General features: G+C 43.7%; 1 protein-coding gene across 1 annotated transcript in view; it reads right to left on the bottom strand.

Moving 5' to 3' along the window:
• The window catches only part of neo1a (neogenin 1a), a 189,368-nt gene that overhangs the window by 87,601 nt on the left and 78,161 nt on the right, over window positions 1-23,606 (bottom strand). The window contains exons 3-4 of the mRNA XM_063012505.1: window positions 4,527-4,802; window positions 1,932-2,082 (exon numbers count right to left, since the gene is read on the bottom strand). Of these exons, the coding sequence (XP_062868575.1) occupies window positions 1,932-2,082; window positions 4,527-4,802 (427 nt within the window). The remainder of the gene's footprint in view (window positions 1-1,931; window positions 2,083-4,526; window positions 4,803-23,606) is intronic.

The following is a 23,606-nucleotide window of genomic DNA, read 5'->3' as shown; positions in this document are numbered from 1 at the left end:
CCAGAAGCCAACTTGTCGAAGGTACGGCAAAAATAAAGGAAGTCTGAGAGATGCAGTTTCATCCATTTCCAGTATTGGATCTTCAAAAAGTTTCCGACTGTAGTCTGTCTATTTCTCTACATACCTTTTTAACCTGCTTTCACCCTGTTCTTCAATGGTCAGGACCCCCACAGGACCACCACAGCAGCACTGACACAGCAGCACTGCTAGAGTTTTTCAATACCGTGTCCACTCACTGTCCACTCTATTAGACACTCCTACCTAGTTGGTCCACCTTGTAGATGTAAAGTCAGAGACGGTCGCTCATCTATTGCTGCTGTTTGAGTTGGTCATCTTCTAGACCTTCATCAGTGGTCACAGGACGCTGCCCACGGGGCGCTGTTGGCTGGATATTTTTGGTTGGTGGACTATTCTCAGTCCAGCAGTGACAGTGAGGTGTTTAAAAACTCTTATCCACTCAAACCAGCATAACACACACTAACACAACACCACCATGTCAGTGTCACTGCAGTGCTGAGAATGATCCACCACCTAAATAATACCTGCTCTGTAGTGGTCCTGGGGTTCCTGACCATTGAAGAACAGTGATATGGTGATATGGGGCTAACAAAGCATGCAGAGAAACAGATTGACTACAGTCAGTAATTGTAGAACTACAAAGTGCTTCTATATGGTACGTGGAGCTGATAAAATGGACAGTGAGTGTAGAAAATCACATGAGATTAAAACTCTGAACAGGAACATAAGAGAGGAACGGAGGCTGTGCTAATCAGACGTACCGAGCTGAGCTGGCCTGCTGTCGGAAAACTGATGATGTGTTAGCTGGCAGCACTTTGCTAGCTAATGGAATTGTGAAAGGACTAATTTCCTTGGCAGAGACACAAAATAATCACCGCTGACAACATCCATAACAGCATAATGGTGCGATGTTGCTCGAGACATTGATCGTCAGGCTTCAGACGATCAGCTGAAGAGAATTATACGGGTCTGCAAACCAAATCTGCATCATACAGATACATTTCCTCTCAATTTAAATAAACGCTGGGCTGTCACGAGAACAAGAAAGATGACACAACATACGGCCTCTGTGAATCATTTTTCAGACTTGTAATTGTTCTGGAGGGCTTAAATTGTCACTAAATTGAACTGCATTTGTCATATTCACTAATGATCGATGGATCAGTTAACACGGTAGCTGTAAAAATCGGTGTGTGTGTGTGTGTGTGTGTGTTTCTGCATGGCACTCACAACTCTCAAGTAAGGCGCCAACTTTAATTTTTCTATTCCCCCCACCCCAGTTTTTCTCCCCTAATCTAGTCGTGTCTAATTACCCTGAATGCGTCCTCTATACTGATTCGACCCTTCACCGCTGACTGAGGACGCCTCTCAACTGACATATGCCCCCTCCAGTCAGTACAGACTGCATTTTTCACCTGCACGAGTCGAGTTCATACACTGATGGGCACTGTGCACGGAGGGCCACACCCCCATCAGCATTATTCCTCAGCCCTGTCCAGGCGCCATCAGTCAGCCAGCAGGGGCCGCAGTCGCACCAGTTATGAGGACCTATAATCCGACTTTTTTACCCTCTAACCCTGAACAACAGCCAATCGTTGTTCATGCTGCCGCCCAGCCCAGTCGGAAAGGCAGAGCTGAGATTCGATACGATGTATTCGAAACCCCAACTCTGGTGCGCTAGCGTACTTTACCGCTGCGCCACCTGAGCAGCTAACTTTCTAATTATTTACTCTAACAGCTGGGACAGGCTGTGGCTACATGCCAACTCAGCAGCAACCAGACGGACAGGCAGACAGACACACATATACACACAATTACATGCACAACCTTAGATTAGTAGCATCACACGGTGACCACGGTTACCGTGACAGTGAAAAGGCCGCTAAAATCTGACCAACAAGCCTGGCGCTCACCTGTCATTGATAGGCTGATCGTTGCGCGTCCAGCGGACGAAGGCTGCCGGAAATCCACTCACCACACAGGGGAGCAGCAAGTCCTCTCCTACCACCCTGGACACGGAGACCGGCTGCCTGAGGAACTCTAGTCTCTGCTCCTCCATTGTTTCTGAGCGAAGAGAACACAAGTTAAGTTGTTAACAGAATTTAGTCATATCCAGTTACCCGATTGCATTTTCCTTCCTGAGCGAGGAGAGCAGTGACCAACTAATGCCCCTCCGACACTTGTGCAGTAGCCGACTGCACCTTTTCACCTGGCATGTTCGTATGGGGCTTAGTCTTGCGCATGGAGAGTCGCACACTGATCTCCATTATCCCCCTTCTCTGTGCAGGCATCATCGATCAGAGACAGGAGATAATGGAGATCAGTGCGTCACTCTTCATCGATTATGAGGAATCCCCTACGCCATCCAATTGAATGGATGAGCCAATTGTTGTCCGTGTAGGCGTCCCCCCCCCCCCCCCCCCCCGCAAACCACAATTTTATGGACATTGCTATATTCTCAGTATTTATTGTATATAACTCCCTGACATAACTGAGCTTAATAACTGAGTGGAGTGTCTACATACATATGGTAATATTAAGTATTACACTTGATGTTTCTCTGATTTCTTAATACAGTTTTTATTAAGGGGTATAACATTGGACCCAATGGATTTAATAACCCATAATATGCAGTCTCATACAGTATATCCAATAATTATCAGATTATTTGTGTCCATGATGTTTTTCACCCTTCCTCACTGCAGAGATTCTGGTCCTGGTTAAAGAAGTGGTGCTCCAAATAAAGCCTGGCCCTTGACCCTAAGAAAAAGAGGCCCTGCTTGACCTCCCGGCCTCTGAGAACCCTTCACATTTGAGGTCTTAAACTTTGACATTACTCTTTATCAGGATTTGGACCCCTGACTGAGTGGTGCGTGTTTAGTTTAGTGAAATGAAAGCATTCCTTTGAGATTCTATTGTTGAAACAAAACTGCATCATGATGCAATAAGGTCGGAGCTCTTGCTTCATATATTCGGAGATAACGGCTCCTCGTGACAGCCTTTCCTCCAGATTTATGCTCTCCAATATCTTACTGGCTTTTCAGAGTTAAGAGGCTGGCGTAAATAAAGCCGCGTACTAAAGATGTGTCACAAAGGAATTCGGCTTCCTTTCGGTTTTTGATAACCTCATACGAGGCTTCTCCCTGCAGGAGTCAGCGCTCATATTGCTCTCGGTTGCTTTTCCTCCCAGGAAGGAATGACCCGAACCGGGTGAGCCGAATCTTTTATTTAGATGACCAGCACGAGGTTTAGCATCTTGTTTCAATTTGTTTGTTTAAGGGTTTAGCAGGGTCACTCTAAACTCCCCACGCCACATTCTTACACAGCTATTTACGATTTTTATCAGATGGACCACAAAGGTGAATATACAGATCGAGCTGATATAAGTTTGATTTTCCTTCTTTATGGCGGATAATAGTACATAATGCCATCCAGCTTCATGCTGACTTTGAGGCAGCGTCCTAAATCGCACAGCAGTTTACTAAATAATGACAGCACCAGGAAAGTCAGTGATTAATAGACAGATGCCAAATTGAATCATTTAAATTCATTCAACAGCTGATGCTTGCTTGATTGAGAGTTGCGTGACCAACAGGCAGCCAAAGTGGTCTGGTGCAAGCAGCAGAGGACTGCAGTATGCACTGGGAACTGGAAACAACTGGACCGGGAGATGCAGTATATGTGCAGTCATTTACCTAATGATAAATAGCACAGTGGCCCAGCTGTTCAAGAGCAATGTGGGTCCTGGAGACCTGGGTTCAAGCCTGGGAGAATCCTTCACCCTCCCAGGATCAAACCAGAGTGTCTGGTAGTGGTGTGAGTGTTACTGCAGTTGCTGATTTTCCTAAAAGTTGGCATCCAAGGCTAAAGGTTGTATTACGGACCCAATGCTAAAAACTTTTGGATCTTTTAGAAGTTTCCAGCTTCGGTATCAGTAAGAAAGAGCATCCCGCTACGCTCTCTCAATTCCTTGACTAGAGGCTATTTGTGGCACCACTGAGACTTAAAACCCGGGTCATAAAGGTGGTTGGTTGGTGCATTAGACTGTCGCATTGCCAGTAACAAATTCCTACAGAGCGTTCCATTATCGGAGGAACACGCTGTGCTCTGTGTATTTCTTCACCGCTCGTGCAGGACAAATACAGCAAATCGTGTCTGTTGATTGAGCATCTGACCAGGTCAATGGTGGGCTACCTTATTCAACTGCTTAATTGAATTGAACTGGACCGGGAGATGCAGTATATGTGCAGTCATTTACCTAATGATAAATAGCACAGTGGCCCAGCTGCTCAAGAGCAATGTCGGTCCTGTAGGCCTGGGTTCAAGCCTGGGAGAATCTCTAACTCTCCCAGGATCAAACCAGAGTGACTGGTAGTGTTATGAGTGTTATGGCATAACAGGAAAATTTAGTACAGTTGCTAAATTTCCGAGAAATGGGCATCCAAGGCTAAAGGTTGTATTACATTCTGCTCCAATTCTCATATCAACATCAACTTTGTGCATCTTACCAGGCAGGATGTGGAGCTGAGCCTCGTCGCTGGTCTTGGTGGGTCCAGCGTTCTCCAGCACACACCGGTACAATCCTGCATCTGTCTCTGTGGCGTTGCTGATGACCAGAGCACCGCTGGGTAACGTGTACACCCTCTGATCCAGCTGCACGGGCATCTTCTCATGCTCCCACCGAACAAAGCTCATTAGGTCTGCATTGACCTCACAGCTCAGTACCTGGCTGTCTCCCAGTCGTACCGACCTCGCCTCGGGCTGCCCGGAGAAACGGGGCGTACCTAACCAAGAGAGCAAAGGACATGTTTCAAATTTAGAGAGAAATGCACTAATCACTGCCAAAAAACGCCAATGCATGTTTGTGTAATGTGCTGATCTTGGATTATGCACCTGACAAAGACGAACACATCATTAATTAATGCATCAGAGAGCATACAAGCTTCTCGCTTACCTTCAGGTCTAAGCAATTATTTTCCTTCTGGAAAAATTCCTTCATTTGGAAACGATTCCCATTGGAACACGTGGTGCATTCAATAAAAGATGGAGAAATACGGAACTAGATAAATGGATGGATGGATGGATGGATGTTGGGATGGATGGAAGGGTGGGGTCTTCTATGCTGTGTAAGGACCCTAATTAGTAGCCCTAGTCTCTTGCACAGAAGTGAAGGAACGTGGAGATCAGTGAGTAACTCTCCAAGTGCAAGACTGGCCTGACGCACAAATCCACCAATGTACAGGTGAATAAGGGAGTCGGTGGACTGTGCATGCATCTGAGGGGGCGGTAATCAGGCAAATATACCCTCCTCAGGCACGCCGTATATACGGGGATTGGTTCCTGAACCCCTCTCCTGGACTAAATAAAAGGGGTGGGGTCTTCGATGCTGTGTAAGGACCCTGGTTAGTAGCCCTAGTCTCTTGTACGGAAGTGGAGTGACATAGAGATCAGTGTGTGACTCTGAGGGGGCGGTAATTAGGCAAATACACCCTCCTTGGACGTGATCGAGGTCCCCAGAAGTGAAAGACTAATTGGCTACGATAAAATTGGGAGAAAAAGGGAAAAACGCATAAAAAATAGCAAAAAATATGCTATTGTCCCGCTATTAGGTGCAACCCTTGAGTGGTTGAAACAATGTAACATGCAAGCAATTCACTCCTCAGAGGACTGATAGAGCTGTACATGCACATGTAGAGGTGAATTAAAAAAGCATTTATGAATATGTCATAGGCCTCCACAGCAAGCGCCTCCCGCTGAGTCACTAAATGGTACATAGCTATGGAATAAAGCTTTTAAAATAAAGTCTGAAAGGTGATATCTCTTTCTGGGAACACAGCCAACTTCTGCAATCCGCTGTAAGATATACGACAGGCGCGTTTTAGCACGGTGCTCTCAGTGGGAGAAATGATGACTTTTTTGCATTGCGCCGCAGACATCATTAGCTTAGCTTCGTCGAGGCGTCGCGCGCGGGCCGACTTCATCATTCTCTATTATTCCTGAGACGGGAGGAATGCCGAGCGGCACGGCTAATGTCGTTTACTCCACTTAATCTCCACTTAATCACGATTCACACCGCACAGACATGGTGGCTGAGCATTGTGCACGCTGTAAGTCCGGTCCATATAACTCTCTCACATACAGTAGATATAAGGCCAATATGGTAGGGTCTGTACACAGAGCAAATCCAAATGAGGGCAAAAAAAACATTCAAGACGAGCCAGGGATCAAATCCTAAACACGCTCTGACTTGTAAATGGATATGACGTGTGTTTAGGTAATGAGGCGGAGAAAATATGAAATTACAACCACATTGACTAGGCCAGGTTACAAGAACACAGATACACTGATCAGCCATGACATTAAAACCACCTCCTTGTTTCTACACTCTGTCCATTTTATCAGCTCTACTTACCATATAGAAGCACTTTGTAGTTCTACAATTACTGACCGTAGTCCGTATGTTTCCCTGCATGCTTTGTTAGCTCCCTTTCATGCTGTTCTTCAATGGTCAGGACTCTCCCAGGACCACTACAGAGTAGGTATTATTTGGGTGGTGGATTATTCTCAGCACTGCAGTGACACTGACATGGTGGTGGTGTGTTAGTGTGTGTTGTGCTGGTATAAGTGGATCAGACAGCAGTGCTGCTGGAGATTTTAAACACCTCCCTGTCCCTGCTGGACTGAGAATAGTCCACCAACCAAAAAAATATCCAGCCAACAGTGCCCCATGGGCAGCGTCTTATGATCACTGATGAAGGTCTAGAAGGTGACCAACTCAAACAGCAGCAATAGATGAGCGATTGTCTCTGACTTTACATCTACAAGGTGGACCAATTAGGTAGGAGTGTCTAATAGAGTGGACAGTGAGTGGACGCGGTATTTAAAAACTCCAGCAGCGCTGCTGTGTCTGATCCACTCATACCAGCACAACACACACTAACACACCACCACCATGTCAGTGTCAATGCAGTGCTGTGAATGATCCACCACCTAAATAATACCTACTCTGTAGTGGTCCTGACCATTGAAGAACTACAAAGTGCTTCTATTATGGCTGATCAGTGTGTATTTGTAAAAAGAACTTTCATTTCTTGTGCACTATGATTAGGGTGCATTATTTTAGCAGCTTTATCACCTGAGTTACTAGCTTTAGGTGAACAAACAGATTTTACGATGATAATTTTATTCTGCCGGCTACGCTGCAGATGTACAGCACACAGACAGGCTCGCTGAAGCGTACAGAGGAAGTTTAATTTCTTTCTAAACAACACATAACACTGCTAACCACACGCTCTCAAAAACCACATTCTTTGCCGAGTACTCATCCTCCTCACTGCTCCAACTCAGAGGTGGTTCGGTTTCTTTGTTTCGTTGTAAAAAATAAAGCAAAAAAAAACAAATTCCAAACATGGTGGTTGCTTTTTCGGTAAGACAAACACTTCATCATGATGCTTGACGTACTCGTGTTCAGTGGCTGAGGAAACACAATAACAGCCTGCTGTTATTTTTATCCACCGTCCAAATGTTTCCTACCAACCTGTCCAAGAGAAACATTAACACAGCGATTCCTAACAGCGGTGCGAACGCATTACGGGAACGAATCCAGCAGCCAAAACGAGCCTCACACGTGACCAACATAAGGTCAACCACACTTCATACTGAGTAATGCTTCAAAATACACAAGACAGCATGCTTGATCATGCCCAACATCTTCACCGCCAACACCAGTCAGACTTCACACACACTTTATAGTTCAGTTCAGAGGAAGTTTATTGACAGAGTGATCAGAGTTTATTAGCTGAGAACTTGAGCGATTTCACTGCAGTGAACTGCATTAGAAGCGGTTCAGGTCGTGTTTACCAGCTGAAGTCTGCAATAAGAGCAAATCTGCTTCGTATAATACACGTTATTGAAGGAGACTCAATGAAATAAATGCTACGCATGGATAGGAACTAGCTGCCTTGAGTATGGGCACCATAAATGCTATACAATAATATAATAAAAATAACAACGGCGGGCCGCTCAGGTGGCGCAGCGGTAAAATACGCTAGCACATCAGAGCTGGGATTTCGAATACATCCAGCTGGGCTGGGCGGCTACATGAACAACGTTTGGCTGTTGTTCATCCAAGGAGAGAGCCGGATAGGGACCTCATAACTGATGCAGTTACGACCTCTGCTGGCTGATTCGAGTCGAGGAATAATGCGTTGATCAGGGTGTGTCTCTCCATGCACAAGGCTGATCACGTAAGAACTCGCCTCGTGCAGGTGAAAAGATGCAGTAGGATACTGCTTACGTGACTGAGGGGGCGTGTGTCAGTTCACTCTCCTCAATTGGGGCGGGGGTCAGCACCAGTAGAGAGGAAGCATAACACAATTGGGTAAAAAGTTGGACGGGCTAAAATCGGGAGAAAAAGGGAGAAAATGCATTAAAAATAAATAAATTAAATAACAATAGTGTTAATTAAGTTTGCTACTGATTAATTTCAAAAATCGTAATTTTCAATAATGGCTTTCTTCTGGTCTGGGCCACTGTAGCGAGATGGGAATACACTCTAGGAGATGTACTCATGCATTAACACTAGAAGTACCGCACCAGGTTGACCTGTTTATGCCTAAGAGCGGCCCTCATTTGACCGCTGTGACTACCCACTCTGAACGCTGTGCTGATTTTGCCTACATGAATACCACACAAATAGGAGCAAAATCGATTTAACCTACCTTGTACTCGTATGTTTTTGAAAATAGACAGACATTTCTAAGAAAAGTCATGAAAAGAGGGTCATGGAATTTCAATGAATACAAAATTAAATAGAGATGACTGGTGCTCCGTGTTTCTAAGTATAAGTAGGTAAAACAGGCGTGGCGCTTTTAGCAAGACATCACAGCGGTCAAATGACTGCCGGGGGCGCTTCTAGTGTTAACTTTCTTGTGCCAAGGTGCAATTTAGATCAGCCAATTAACATCCTTCATGTTTATGGAAAGGAAAAGAGAAACCCTTGCAAACATGGGAGGAGCAAACTCTTCACAGACAGCGACAGAACTGTGAGACTCGAACCCCGACTCCAAGGATCCAGGTTGCTGTGAGGCATCCGCTCTATCTACCACAACCCTCTACCACCAAGCCATTTTCAAATCTCTTAATTTTAGCTCAACTCTGGTATGACTATTATCATGGCTAGCTAATAGATTGATCGATTGGGTCGATTTGCTTTCTTTCATTGTGTACTTGTGCTTATGGTGGATAGAGTGTTTGTGTAACTATGAGGGTGTAGAGTTTTAATTGTTTTTTTCTTAACTTATATGGTGTTTTTAAGTGCGATAATAATTTAAGCAGTTTTTGGGGATTAGAAAGCGACAAAGCAGAAGATTTGCTACTCAGTCCTACTATGTTTCCAATAAACTGACCAGACAGTGTAAATAAATCACTTTTCAGGAAAGCTGCTTGTAATAAGGCGATCACGTTCGCTTAGCGTGATCTGAAATCCGATATTGTTTGTACTAGGTTGTCACACAATCAAAAAGTCGAACCCTGACACCACTATTCCAGACCCATTTCCTTCCTCACACTGAGAGAAGAATGCGAATGATCATTCGATCTCGCCCTCCCCGCTAAGCCGAAGCCCACTGGACTCTCCGGACCCCCCTTTATGGTCCTTCAGAGATTCATACTGATCCTAAAAAACGACTGAATATTTACACGCCGGTGTCCACTCTGAAACAGGGCTTCACGGGCACGAGACCGCATGGCTGCAGGTCCACCGAGGCCGATTTACAGAAGCCGTTAAACCCCGGTATGAGCAGATAAATCTGCCGTAGTGAAGGCAGGCCAGGAAACCGAAAAACAAAACAAACCTAGAATGGTGAGCTATAGTGCCAGAGGTAAGAGAAAAATGGCTAAACTGAAACTTAGAAGATCAGGAATGGGGGTCCTGTAAGCTCTCAGGGGTAAATTAATCCAGCTTTTTACTCTTTAAAAGAGCTGATTAAGTTGCCCCATGCTTTCCTTCATGGGAAATGCTTAACGCAATATTCATGACCCTTAATCAACCTTAATACGATGACACTTTAAATGACTAAGCGCACCAAGCTTTAAGTCTCGTTGTTCTATTATTACGATTCCAAGTGAGAGAAACGCTGCCTAGCATGAGGTGATGTAATTCACCAGAAAAGTAGGTCCGAGACCCAACTGTCACCCTCCCTATTCACTGCATATTTCATGACTCTTGTGAATTGATGAATATATTTATGGCAGAATGCTAAAAATGGGATTGTAATGCTGAACAGGCCAGACAATCATGTATTTGATTATGGCATTGTTGAGGCACAATTGCTCACTGCAAGGCGTAAACAAAAAAGCCAACAATCAAGTCCAAGTAATTAAGGGTACAAGCAAAATCCACTGGTCACACACTCGCCTTCCCTCAAAATCATACATCCAAAACCTGAAATCGTTTAAATAATGCTGGAGCGTTGTACCAGATTTTAAACATTACTGCTTCCACCAAGTCTAACACTATGGTAACAAACATACCGCCAATTTACCGGCCAACACATCCAGATTCATCCATCAGACTTCCAGATATTAAAAATGTAATTCATTAATCCAGAGAGCATGCTGCCATTGCTCATGAGTCCAGTATGTATGTGCTATACACCATATTTTTTACTCCAGTTCTGAAGGCCCAATGCCTTGTAGAGTTCTTCCTGCCACAATACATCTTGTGATTTAAATTCAGTGTGCTTGAAGCAGGGGAAGATTGAATAGGCAGTACAGAGCAGCAGGCTCTCAAGAATGACGTCAAAAACACCTGCTTTACACCAGTACTGCTGATGCTTGGCATTGAGCAAGGTGTAAATGAAACAAACCCATGAAGATCCAGACAAATAGTGCCCATGCTGACATTGCTTACAGATACAGTTTGGAACCTGGTAGTCCTACAACCAAGTGCAGACAATAACTGTGCTACACCTGACTTTAGGTATTAGTTCTTCCCAGCTGAGCAGCTGTTGCTTCTAGATGTTTTTAATTCTCTTAAAGCACTTACAGCTAACCAAGGTAGTTCATGTTGGAGAACAAGCACCATCAACGGGAATCTCTGTCCTACTAATACAGGCATAATGAAAAGCATTTACACGACAGCTCCTCATCCTCCATCCTCATTTTAGAGAACGTTGATGGGTGTCCAGTGACAGCTTGAGATCTGAAGAGAGCTGATAACAGTGGGCCATCTTTCATGATGACTAAGATAACAGTCATTACTGTCTGTTTAATGAGGCACACTAATGACAGACCCTCCTAAAGACCAGACACGCATGCAAATATGCACAAAGGCCTCTGTTTACCCCATCTGACTAATCTTCTTGCTCGAAATAGCCCAGAGCTCTGAAAAATTAATGACAATGAGCATTACTTAGAAAGATTCAAGTCATAATTTTTGTTTCTTTTTAATCTTGACACTTTGTTTTGGTTGATGGTGAAAAGGTGAGGCTGTAGTAGACGTCACAAAAATTCTGAGTCTTTAAAATAGGGTTGTGGCCAAAAAGGAGGAAAATCTCTGGTCCAATGTGTCTCCATATTCGGCAGAATTTCCAGTGGTAAAATACGCTAGCACACCAATGTATTTTGAATACATTGTATCGAATGACAGCTCTGCCATCCGGCTGGGCTGGGTAGCTATATGAACAATGATTGGCTGTTGTTCACAGGGTGGGTAAGCTGGACCAGAGTTCCTCATAACTGGTGCAATTACAACCTCTGCTGGCTGATTGATGGTGCCTGCATAGAGTTGGGGAATAATGCTGATCAGGGTGTGGCTCTCCGTGCACAAGGCTGATCCACATATGAACTCGCCTCATGCAGGTGAAAAAAGGCAGTTGGTACTGAGCATGTGTCGGAGGGGGCGTGTGTCAGTTGCCAAGCTCCTCAGTCAGCGGTGGACGGTTGTACTGGTAGAGGTGAAGCATAGAATCGGGGTAATTGGATACCACTAGATTAGGGGAGAAAATTGGGGGAAAATTTCGGAGAAAAAGAGAAAAGCAAAGAAGAAGAAATGGTGCCTTCATCCAAGTCTTTCCAAAACCAATCATTTCTAAAACCCCAACGGTACCTAAACCCAAACCATAACTAATGCAAATGAAATTAGAATCATACACAACTGGAAAATGTTTAAATGTCTTCGGCAGCTCTGAATGTGCACGGCAGATGTTGAGCTAGCATAAACATGTAGCCTAACCCAGGCTACACGGCAAACCCAGCTGTTTCTCGGACACGGCTCAGGGGTTCTGCTTGTTTATCGTAAGATGAGAGCAAATACAGCAGTCCATGGCTGGATTTACATTAAAACCTGCAGCATCCTGTTCAAACATCCTGTCCACCCACCAAGCCCCGGCAAACCGCAGCAAGGCCACCGTGCGCCGACTGTAGCCGGGTGCATGGTTCACCTGGACAGAGGCCAATCATTCAGCAGTGGTGCGGGCCAGGCAAACAGATGAAAATGAAGTATCATTGAGCTGAATGTGTGCAGATGAAGGCAGATGAGCCACATCATATGATTGTTCGCTGGGCGTAAGCGTTAGCCGTGAAGAGCTCTCAAGGCCTCAGAGGAAGTAGAGCAGCGAGGAGACCACAAAGGTACAAACGCAAATGTTTCTGCATGACGGAAGACTGATTACCATGGAAACCATGTACACCGATCAGCCATAACATTAAAACCACCTCCTTGTTTCTACACTCACTGTCCATTTTATCAGCTCCACTTACCACAGGACCAACACAGAGCAGGAATTATTTAGGTGGTGCGTTAGTGTGTGTTGTGCTGGTATGAGTGGATCAGACACAGCAGCACTGCTGGAGTTTTTAATACCGTGTCCACTCACTGTCCACTCTATTAGACACTCCTACCTAATTGGTCCACCTTGTAGATGTAAAGTCAGAGACGATCGCACATCTATTGCTGCTGTTTGAGTTGGTCATCTTCTAGACCTTCATCAGTGGTCACAGGACGTTGCCTACGGGGCACTGTTGGCTGGATGTTTTTTGGTTGGTGGACTATTCTCAGTCCAGCAGTGACAAGGAGGTGTTTAAAAACTCCAGCAGCATTGCTGTGTCTTATCCACTCATACCTGCACAACACACACTAACACACCACCACCATGTCAGTGTCACTGCAGTGCTGAGAATGACCCACCACCCAAATAATACCTGCTTTGTGGTGGTCCTGGGAGAGTCCTGATCATTGAAGAACAGCATGAAAGGGGGCTAACAAAGCATGCAGAGAAACAGATGGACTACAGTCAGTAATTGTAGAACTACAAAGTGCTCCTATGTGGTAAGTGGAGCTGATAAAATGAACAGTGTGTGTAGAAACAAGGAGGTGGTTTTTAATGTTATGGTTGATCGGTGGTGTCATACAGGTGGTGTCACTGATACAGAAAATCAAACCCATTCTGACCAATCAGAAATTAGGATTTGACAGCACTGTGAAGTGTAGCAGTGTAAAATTGTCTTGTTCTATCCTGTGGAACTCATTCTTCACCCGTTTACGCTGACCTTCAGCTGAGGTCATCGTCTGGGGACACCACTCTGCCATAGAGAGAGGCTGACTCTATTACCCGGCGCAGATAAATGTGTTGTCGGGAACTGACGTATTTCCTTTATCGTAGACTCTAAGGACAGAACACTGGTGGAGACCGACGGAGCATGCTCTGTAGCAACGGTGCTACCATACTGTGAAAGAAACTGCCAATCAGGGTCTCTGAGGACATGCTGTCCATGAAAAGTCTTCACATGTTTCAGTCACAGCCCAGAGCCACCAAGGACAGGGCCAAGGCTCCAAACAGGTCTCATCACTCAAGACATGCCCTGTGGCTCAGAGATACTGCAAAACAAAGAGAACTGTACATTTTTTGTACACTTTGTCATTGGTAAGGGGGGTTTTAAAGGGGTCCTTACAAGCAACTTTAGTGTAATTTGGGCTATATTATTGCTAAAACACTAGATGTATTTCAGAAATGCTATTCTGTTACAGCTTTTGTCCCGAATGAGATCTCAAGAGAAGCGAACGTCCAGCATTCGGTAAAACGGTCCCTGGTCTACATCAGCATGTCATTGCTGTGCCTGTGCCAGCTTGCTAACTGAAAACAGAAATGATGTCATGTGATGGAGCGGCTCGAGTGGACCTATTCCCAACCGCAAATCAGAGATTCGCATGAAGTACACAGCTATTGTGATGTTTGAGTCGATGAGGCCAGGAAACCCTAAACCGACGTGGAAAAGCCAACGCACGAAGCCACATCAAAGCCACATCCATACACAAGCAATATTAAATCCCAGAAACCCGTATGCAGAAGTCCTGCACTTCCTCCAACCCCCCATGCGCGGTCTGTTTTCGGTCCAGCTGGCAGCAGCTATGCATCACTGTGACTACGTCCACATCTGGAGCTGAGTGAATTTGATATGTAACCCAAGGCGAGTTCTTTGTGGCTCCGAATGCAACATCTGCTCTGTGTTTACGCTAATGCAGGAATGTAGCAATGTAGAGGGAGCTTTGTTGGTCATTAATTGGAAGGTCAAAAGGGGACAAATTGCCCTGAGCACATTTCACCGCTGGGCATATGCAGTGTGCCAAGCAGTAAGAGAAAATCTACAAATGGGTATGTGGTATCGCCAGGCTGCGGTGCACATGTAGACACCCTGAGCGTTTCTTGGGCTGCTGGATGTCAGGCTTGCCAAACAGAAATAGTAGCCATCCATTATGCTACAGGGGCCTCTGGAAAGCCAGTTGTGTGTCTGTCACATCAACAGACTACAATTTTTCTTTAATACAATACTGTGGGGGCCAAAGGGGACGTTTCTATTTTGTCCCAAATATCTTTTGAAGTATCATTTTTACCCTGATGTGCCTCCTCCTTAGTAATTAGTCTCCCAAGACACTTGTCAGACATTTGTCTTGTATGGGACAGGTTGGGCTTTTGTCTCAATCTCACCATGTTCTCACAATCATTTGTCTTAGCAGTGACTTGGATTCAGAGATGTTCACAAGTCACAAAATACAAGTCCGAGGCAAGTCACGAGTCAATATAATATACACAAAACATATATTGGAAAAGTAGCGTAGAAAAAAAACAAATAATATGTAAGTTCAGATAAAAACAACAACAGATTAGCAACTGTATTTTGCTGTATTTTACTTAGTGCCTTTACTTTCCTAGGTACCAGTTGAAAGCTTAAACTGATACGTTTTGTTTTATTGCAAAACAAAAGCAAACGATAAATTACGGCACAGCGGCCAAAATACAGAACACAGCAAAAAAAATTATAACCACTGCTTACCTTAGCTTATGTTCTTTAAGAGGCTATTACATTTATAACCGTGTGTTGTCCCATTAGGAATATAATCCGTAAATGTGTGCTTATAATTAAAAACCTCCAAACTTTTCCCGGTTGTGAAGTAAAACACTAACTCGTTAGAAAGCCAATCAAGCGTTTCATTGACACATCATCTGTGTGACGCAAACTGAATAAATGCAAATAACAGCAAAAGGTCTGATTGGTTTTAGAAAGCGGTCTTTCAACCATTAGCGCCAATTCTGTAGGAGCGTTTCATTCACGCCAGCTGTTCCTGTGAAGTGCACTAAGTAGGGTATTCCACCATTTTAAGTGAGATTCCAATCCAAAGGAGGGAGTAGGGAGCGACGCTTCATCACTATGCAAGAAGCTGGCTGGAACATTTACCCATTGCGTGCGTTGTGTGTTAAGATGGCTGGAGCGTTATTAGAGAGCAGAAAATGACACGATCAGAATGATGTCAGATCATATATATATATATATATATATAATTGTCACACGTAACTAATGTTAACACGTTGACTTTTGTTAAGTCATTTTTTGCGAGTCACAAGTCGAGTCATTTGAAACGAGTCCAAGTCGAGTAGGAAGTCGCTGTGTGTGCGACTTATGCCAAGTTCACACTACACGACTTTCTGATTTGTCGGGTCGCTGTACAGTTCACACTACACGACTGAATCTTTTGTACTCTGGAGTCTTTAAGTCGGCGTGTATTTCACAGTACGCGACTGATCGGCGATAGGGGGTTTCACACTACACGATCTATCACCAACTGGAATCGCAGGCGAGCTTCTCTGGTCTCCCAAACTACGTTTTGTTTTTTGTTTTTTTGTTTTTTTTTACAAAAACACACGTGAGAAGTGATGAGGGGTTTAATGATACCACGTCCAAAAATGTAGCGAGCGATCAAAGTTTGTGCGCTTATGTGCAACGTAAAATCTAAGAGAAAAAAATAAATGAATCTGAGTGGATTTGGCAACACGAACAGTATGGATTGTTCTATTGTGAGTTGGAGGTTAATTAATATTTTTGCAATGCAGTGTTGGTGTTATGTTTTGTAGAGGACGATCAAGTCAGAAATACTGTAAAACGTGTGTGTGTGCCGATGTATTCTCATATAAATTATATTATCCCCCTGTCCCACCTTTTTACACTCCTCTCCTGCGTTTCCCCTCACACCGTATCTTGCGTTCTCATTGGCTGTTCGACATAGCACTCATTGCCAGTCGGGCAACCGAGATCAGATATCTGACATGTTAGAAATCTCGATCTGGTCGCCGAGCGCTCGGCGAGCCGTCGGATCGAGTTGTTGAGTAGTTCACACTTAGCGATTGAGAGCCGAGTTTTGATCGCCGAGCAAATGCAGAGTTGCTCCCGAGCCGGCAAATCTAGCGCCGACCAGTCGCCGAGCGAAAATCAGGGCAAAAATCGTGTAGTGTGAACTAGGCATTACGTGCAACCCATCTCTGCTTGGATTCGACTCACTTTAGACCGACTTGATCTCTGTTATTCATGACTTTTAAACTCTCAACCAGAAGACAAGATGCGAGACAGAAAAGAAAACAAATGCAGCTGGCTGCCTGGCTGAGGCAAAAGGAGGCCAAGCCAAAAAGACTCCAGGTGTAGCCAGAGGTGACGGGCACTCCAGGGTAACGCCGGGGTAACAGACGGCAACACCACGGCAGCTGAGCCTTCCTCCCTCCTGCCAGCCTTTCTCATCCACTTCGCATGTGAATAATAAGCTTCTTTTGACAGGACACCTGCAGGAGCCCCAAGTGTGAAACAAGTGCGAAACAGGACCCTGTGCCAAAGCTGCTACCCCCTAGCCTCAGGGCCCACAGCTTTCTGAGAGAAGTGCCATTAACAATGCCACTATAGCAGTCTGTATCATCTATAATTACAATAGATTCATCTGTATTTGATACTTTGCCTGGGGGTGAATTTAATGTTTTTTGTCTATATGTAATAGAACCCATCTATCATTTTTACAGTTCTATTCATTATTATTTATTAACAGCAAAACTGCACTCTGGACACACTTATACAAGCAGTCTGTTATTATTTAACACAAGCTAACGTGTGTTTTTTTGTGCACGTGGATGTTTGTGCCATCAAAATTCGCTTTTACTATGGGATTCATAGTAATTCATAGTGGTCCAAGGAAGGAACAGTGGTAAGCCGGCGACAGGGTCATGGGCAGCCAAGGCTCATTGATGCACGTGGGGAACGAAAACTGGCCCGTGTGGTCCGATCCCACAGACGAGCTACTGTAGCTCAGATTGCTGAAGAAGTTAATGATGGTTCTGATAGAAAGGTGTCAGAATACACAGTGCATCGCAGTTTGTTGCATATGGGGCTGCATGACCCCTGCCCACCACCGAAAGTGCCAACAATGGGCACGTGAGCATCGGAACTGGACCACGGAGCAATGGAAGAAGGTGGCCTGGTCTGATGAATCACGTTTTCTTTTACATCAAGTTGGGTGCATGTGCGTCGCTTACCTGGGGAAGTGTGATGCTTTGGGCAATGTTCTGCTCATCACAGTTAATGGGAACATGGATAATATGTGGACCGCTGTGGCATTTCTAAAAGCTCCTATGTGTAGAATTGTTTTGATGTAGATTGTGAAGATTGCTATGAGATACTTGATTGTTTCTGTGGGTCTCTGGAGCAGTTTTGCTGTTAAGCATGATGCTCTGGTCTAAAAATATAGCCGGCTGCCACAGTGGTCCGATCCCTCGCCTGGTCTGAGCAGCACCCCGCTGTGAGGTGCAATGCTACAGTGTCCACAGTGCCAGCTACAAGATCCCTCAAGACAGGCGAACAGCTCTGATATGAAAATAATCCAAAAGAAACAGCCTGGGTGTCATCTTGTAGCTCTGATCCCAGTCCGGCTCCTTGTCCATTCATTTGTGGAGCTGACACCTCAGCGGGCAGTTTTCAACGGCTTAAAGTGGGAAGGAGGAAAGCCTCCAGCCTCCCCAGGGCCCTGGCACGGAGAGTTCAGACCAGCCCGGTGAAATGAGGACACTGTTACGGTTGCCTTGGCTCGAGCGTAGTCCATTAAAATCTTCGCTTTATTTAGCTCTTGTTCATTCACAGAGCTCAGAAAAATGATTCGTTTCATACGGTGAGAGAAATCAGCCGTCTAGATTATCCCAGCCAGCTGGTCACCCCCTGCTGTTCCTGAGAGAAAGGCAAAAATCTTTTATTGCTTTAGACTGACACCCAGTCTGGGACCTGATGTGAGATTTCTTCTTCCTTTTTGTGATTTTGTTCATATATTAATTATGTTATTAATTATGTGGGATAAACACAACCAGCCCAAATCATTAAAAAAATTTCTTGTTTTTTTTAATGCATTTTTTCCTTTTTCTCCCAATTTAGCATAGCCAATCCGCTGTTGGGAACCCCAATGCGTCCAAGGAGGGTGTATATTCGTCTGACACACACTCCCTCCGATGTGTGTGGAGTACATCAATCCCTTCTTATTCTTCCCTACTTTGGTGGATTTGCACCAAAGTGTGGGACAGACATGGAGTCCACGCCCCAATGCCAGTGCTCCTCCACCTTCTGTAAAGCGTGTTTAAAACCTGGTTCTACTAAAATGGTGACGGGAAAAAAAAACCTAAGTTTAATTTATAAGTAATAGTTATCAAGTTTATATAACAGCTAACATTAAGGTGGTTAAGGTACTGGACTAGTAATCAGAAGGTCACTGGTTCAAGCCCCACCACTGCCAGGTTGTCACTGTTGTTGGGCCCTTGAGCAAGGCCCTTAACCCTTAATTGCTCAGACTATATACTGTAACTGTACTGTAAGTCGGTCTGGATAACGGTGTCGGCTAAATGCTTTAAATGTAATGTAAACGTAATTCCCCCATTCTAACTGTCTATTTTTTTTAAGTGGGATAAACAAGACCAGTCCAAATTATTTTCGGATAACAGAAACAGAATAGCAGAAATGAATCTATATTGCGTCTGCCTGAAAACCTAGTGAGCTCTCTACATATACAGCATTTTACGTTTCCCGAGAAGAAGGCTGTCCTAATTCTTAGATGCCTTAAAATGCCGCCTACTGAGGTGCCTAATTTTGAAGTGATAATCTGACTGAATAACAAGGGAGCGTTCAATGCTCTCTTAGCAGTGAGGGCAATCCCGGCATTCTGTGCAGCACAACTTGTCTCACAAAAAATACAAATATGAAGGACGAATGCGGAGCAACAAACAATTTTTTCAAATGTAAATAAATTCTCACTGATTTTTAATTTGTATAAAGGTGTACTAGTGTAATTTATTTGCAAATTCAGTACATGGAGGAAGATGTTCGCTGGCATGCTAGCGAGTTGTGCCGTCTCAGCCCATTGGTTTGAATGGCCTGAGGCTAACTGTGTTAGCTTAGTAAGCCAAAACTGTGGTGATGTAATCGCTTATAAGTCGATGTCTTATTAGAATCCTTTTTATTTAGGCAGCTGCCCAGGTAGGCTGTTCACTAGGTTTTCAGACAGACCCATTGGGGCAAAACATGCCCACAGATCATGTTATAATAAGCAGGTTAAAAAGTGAACTGGATCAAACAAAGAGGGAGAATATAGAGTGGCAAACTGAGAAGCTGTTGAAGGACTGGTCCTGCCCTCTGCCCTGTCCTCATTGATCTAGGGGGAAAGCTCATTCAGAGGCAGTTGTCTTTAAAATCCTGCCCAACATCATTATTCCCTTCAGTGAACCAAAACAATATCTATTAAAGCACAGGTGTCTGTCTTAAAACAAACGGGGCAACAGCAGCCAGTAAAGAATTCATATGTTTACTCGTTTAATTCAGCTCATGTTCAAACTGCCAGATTTTACCTTTGAAAGCTTCACACACCAGAATGAGAGAGCAAGACTATGTGAGAGACAAGGGACAGTGGTAGTCTAGTGGTTAAGCTTTGGGCAAACAGTCAGAAGAGTGTTGGTTCAAATCCAGGCTCTACTATGCAGCCACTGTTGGGCCCTTGAGCAAGACCCGTAACCAAATGGCGACCCTGCGTTCCGACCCCAGCTTCCAAACAAGCTGGAATACGCGGGAAAAGACTGTCATCGTACTGTACTGTGTATATGTATATGTCTATATGACAATAAAGGCATTATTTTGTTGTTATGAGCATGCATGAGGTCATTCAGTCCATAATTACATACAACAGTACAAAAAATGTTCAGGTCCTTAAGCCACAACCAGTGCTCACAGTTTTATAAAAACAAAATAAACAATACAGCCTTGTATGTGCTGTGTCCCAAATTACATACAAAGGTACAAAAATATTTAGGTTTTTAAGCCATACCCACAATACAGCATTTTAAGTGCCTGTCTTCCAATCAACGCAATCCTTCATCAATTTTTCACTGGAGTTGAGGTTAGTGCCCTACGCAGGTCACTAAAATTTCATCTCACAATTGGCCAACCACCTCTATGGACATTGCTTTGTGCACAGTGCATATTTAATATACCAGTTCGTGTATGAAACATTTAAGCTATCCATAAAGTGCACATTAAAAACAAATTAAAACAGTCTAGTGGTACATTTCTTGGCCCGTTTTGAAGTGACCCAAAATCGTACATGCATCACTGACAGAAATTGAGTTTGACACATTTGACTGAATTAAAGTTCACAGCGTGTTGAAACCTGGTTACAAGAGCAACCTTGTAAACGACCTTGACCAGACAAAGGAGATTGACAGACCAAGAGATTTACATTCGGAAGTGCAGCTCAAGTTACAGCTCAAACCTTCTGCTTTGCTGCCGTGTGATAAGTCTTCCTTTAGCCTGTAATTTACATGTCATGCCTGTCACCAGTCCTGATCTAAACACATACAGTGGTTCAGGTGATTAAACTGCTGCCGCTGCTTTAAATACAACGTACAGACTGTTTGTTCTGACTCGGCAACAAAACACGTAGGAAACCAGGTTCTACTAAAATGGTGACAGGAATAAACAAAGAATAAATAAATGAATAAACAAAACCTGAGGAATATACACTGATCAGCCATAACATTAAAACCACCTCCTTGTTTCTACACTCACTGTCCATTTTATCAGCTCCACTTACCATATAGAAGCACTTTGTAGTTTTCTGTTTCTCTGCATGCTTTGTTAGCCTCTGTTCATGCTGTTCTTCAATGGTCAGGACTCTCCCAGGACCACCACAGAGTATGTATTATTTAGGTGATGGATCATTCTCAGCACTGCAGTGACAATGACATGGTGGTGGTGTGTTAGAGTATGTTGTGCTGGTATTAGTGGATCAGACACAGCAGCGCTGCTGGAGTTTTTCCAATACCGTGTCCACTCACTGTCCACTCTATTAGACACTCCTACCTAGTTGGTCCACCTTGTAGATGTAAAGTCAGAGACGATCGCTCATCTGTTGCTGCTGTTTGAGTTGGTCATCTTCTAGACCTTCATCAGTGGTCACAGAACGCTGCTTACGGGGCGCTGTTGGCTGGATATATTTTTGGTTGGTGGACTATTCTTGGTCCAGCAGGGACAGTGAGGTGTTTAAAAACTCCATCCACTGCTGTGCCTGATTCACTCATACCAGCACAACACACACTAACACACCACCACCATGTCAGTGTCACTGCAGTGCTGAGAATCATCCACCACCTAAATAATACCTGCTCTGTGGTGGTCCTGTGGGGGTCCTGACCATTGAAGAACAGCATGAAAGGGGGCTAACAAAGCATGCAGAGAAACAGATGGACTATAGTCAGTAATTGTAGAACTACAAAGTGCTTCTATATGGTAAGTGGAGCTGATAAAATGGACAGTGAGTGTAGAAACAAGGAGGTGGTTTTAATGTTATGGCTGATCGGTTTATATCAAGTTAATATAAAATTGTAAAAGTAATTGCCCCCATTCTAAATGTCTTATTTCATATTTTTCATACTGAATTATTTCAGATTAATAAACAAAACTTAATTTTACACAAATGGGAACCACAAAACAAAATGTTTTTACATTCGATTCCGGCATAATGGATCAGTAGAAACATTAAGGCCACTGCTTGATGGTAAGGCTCAATATAAGCCATTTATATTCTATACGGCTGGCTAAAAGTTGGGGGGGGGGGGGGGGGGGGGGGGGCTTTCGACTGGACTGGTTGTCTGTCTATTTAATTCACTTAATACCTGCATTTAATAGCATCGACATTCCTGGCACAAACATCAAACTCTGGCCATCAGATCAGATGCAGCTGTCAAACACTGTCAGGTGAAGGACAGTAGAGCTGTCAAAGTCAATTCCAAAATCAGATGTGTGTAGAGGTCAATAAAGAGAACGTTTAAATGTGCAGCCATTTGCAATCAATACAAAGCTGAGTCTGCACTAGCATTAATTCATTTAAAAATGCTGTTTTTTTTTTTGACTTGAACGTACTAGTGTATTGACTATTCGATGATTATGAGCAAAAACGAAGAAAATTAAAAGTAAAGAAAAATTAAAAATGCAGAAATGTTAACAAATTGCAGTGATTCAGAAATAAAATAAGGTTGGAATTTATCATTCTATGAACAGTTCTCTCATAATATACAGTCATTTATGTTTACTTGTTTATTAGTTTTAAAACCCAACACAAGAAGTAAAAAGAATAAATTAATAAAGAAATTATGGTGTTACATGTTAATGGCACCAAAATCCCACCAATGTTTTTTTGATTTATCAGGACACCACGCAGAAATCTCATTATTACAATTAATACTTATCCTTTTTCAATTTACTTTTCATATGTTGTGTGTGTGTGTGTGTGTGTGTGTGTGTGTGTGTATATGTGTGTGTGTGTGTGAGTGAGTCACTAGGGCAACAGCCTGTATTGAAAGCTTTCATTTCTTTCCATCTCGAGCAGACTTTGTGGTAGAGAACATAAAAAAGCGAACTCAAGTGGCGTGCTAGTTTTCTAAATGGAGTCTGGCAGATACTTTGTTGTGGAGAAGAGAGATAATGAAGGCTGCGCTTCAGTGTAGACTTGAACTCAACCCTATATTTTCCATATTACTGAAAAAAGATTGAGATTCTCACACAACAGGAAATACAAACAATATCTGGAGCCTGAGGGTCATGACTGTTATTGCAAAGCATTCAGCTTAGATCCTGAACAAAACATATAATGAGGTTTTAGACAGAAAGTGAGATGTTGTCACCAGTTAGAGAAAAAGATGTGGTAACATATAACGAGGATCTTCAAAAAGTTTTCACACTTTTATAAT

Source organism: Trichomycterus rosablanca, chromosome 17 (assembly GCF_030014385.1).
Source record: "Trichomycterus rosablanca isolate fTriRos1 chromosome 17, fTriRos1.hap1, whole genome shotgun sequence".
NCBI lineage: Eukaryota > Metazoa > Chordata > Actinopteri > Siluriformes > Trichomycteridae > Trichomycterus > Trichomycterus rosablanca.
Note: the sequence above shows the minus strand (reverse complement) of the source record. Positions and strands in the feature narration are given on the sequence as shown.